General features: G+C 35.0%; 1 protein-coding gene across 1 annotated transcript; it reads right to left on the bottom strand.

Annotated features, from left to right (window-relative positions):
- GGTG_07945 (hypothetical protein) lies at positions 1 to 732 on the bottom strand (the record flags this gene model as incomplete). The annotated part of the gene is made up of 5 exons (XM_009225777.1): positions 1 to 67; positions 119 to 138; positions 279 to 362; positions 479 to 524; positions 689 to 732. 5 exons carry the CDS (start codon positions 730 to 732, stop codon positions 1 to 3), a joined length of 261 nt encoding a protein of 86 aa, XP_009224041.1.
- Positions 733 to 1,692: the final 960 nt, after the last annotated feature.

The following is a 1,692-nucleotide window of genomic DNA, read 5'->3' as shown; positions in this document are numbered from 1 at the left end:
CTAAAAATTAGCCGCATCGTCCTTTTTTTTAAGCTTAGCCGCGAAACTATTAATTACCGAAAAAAAGCTATTTGTTACTTTATTATTTTTACCGTTACCGTTGCCGCTATTAACTTACGAAAAATCGGCAAAGGTAACCTTTTCGAAATATTTATTATAACGATTAAAAAATTCGGTAACGTTATTGTAAAGTTAAACGTAAATATTTCGACGAAATTAAACGTTCCGCGTATAAATTTCGACGCAACCCATTAACGTAAAATTGCTAAACCCGTTACGTTTAACCTGGAAATAATTAAAAGCGATATTAAATATAAAAAATATTTTAATAAAAATGTTAGCAATAATAATATTGCGGCAAGCTTTAATTCCGGGGTTTCCCGCAAAATAACGGGGAGGTTTTACCGGGGCCGGGGTATCGTTCGGGGAGTACGCTTTGCAAGCGGCCTTAAATTTGGCGTAAGCGCGGCGTTCGTACTAAGGAAGCCAAGCTTTCCAATTTTATCCAAAGTATTAACAGCGCACTAAGGACGTGGAAAATATAATAAAGCAAAAAAAAAATTTATAACTTTTATTTTGCCCGTAAAGTTAAACGTTTAAGCGTAATGCTTTTTACGGTTCGTAAAGTTATTATTGGCAATAAAAGCAAAACTTACGGATTTAAACTTTTCCGCGGCGTCGAACATACGTTAGCCCGATTCCGAAACGCTTTTTTCCAACGCAAAAATGCATTATCCGTTTTTGTTAGCCTTTTTTTTCGAATAGCAATATATACATTTCCTTAATTTAAAATTTAAACCAAAGCAACCCATTAACAAAATATCCGGAAAAATAAAATTAAAAAAAATAACGAAAAAAATTTATTAAAATTTTGCATGCAAGCTTTATTAAAATTAATTTTGCGGGTTATTATGCGCATGCACGTAATGCAATTGGTTAAACCGTTAAAAATATTGGAATGGGTTAGCGGGAAATTGCAAAAATGTAAAAAAAACCACATACAAACAACGGGCTTTGCGCTTTTTAAAATTGCCCGTTACTTCGAAAAAAGGTAAAGCAGGCCTTTTCGTGCTACCTTTTTTTTTAAGCGTTATAGTACGATCGCGGACCGCGGAAAGCCGAAACGAAATATTAGCAAAGCGCTAAAAATATACGGTTTTACGATTAAACGTTAAATGGGCTGCAAAGTAACGGAAGCTAAAAAAGGAGGATTTATAACGGTTATTGCTATTATTATTTTGCGATTGCTAGTAATGTTTTTTGGTAAAATTGCGTAAAGGATTGGAAAGAAAAAAGGCGGAAAAGGCCGCGATATATTAATTTACTTGCTAAAATTAATAAAAAAGGAAAAAGCGACGGGAAAGCTTTAAATTGGCACGGAAACGTGCACCCAATAACGCAACCTAAATGCAACGAACGAACCGACCTTCGACCGGACCACAATACCTCGCTTCGAACAATAATAACTTTTTTTTTACCGAACGTTTGGAAGTGCGAAAAATACCTTACAAATAATTATTTACGAAAACGACGCGGAATAAAAAATACTTCGAAGGGAAGGAGTTTTTACCCGGCTTTACACCAAATAGCTATCGGCTGAAAGCACGGTTTTTACCTTTAAATAGCTACCCCGATCCGTAGTGCTCCCCATGGGCTATACAGCTCGAAAGGGGTAAATAAATTTATATATAT

The sequence above is a fragment of the Gaeumannomyces tritici genome, assembly GCF_000145635.1.
Source record: "Gaeumannomyces tritici R3-111a-1 unplaced genomic scaffold supercont2.4, whole genome shotgun sequence".
NCBI lineage: Eukaryota > Fungi > Ascomycota > Sordariomycetes > Magnaporthales > Magnaporthaceae > Gaeumannomyces > Gaeumannomyces tritici.
This window is presented reverse-complemented; position numbering and strand designations above follow the sequence as displayed.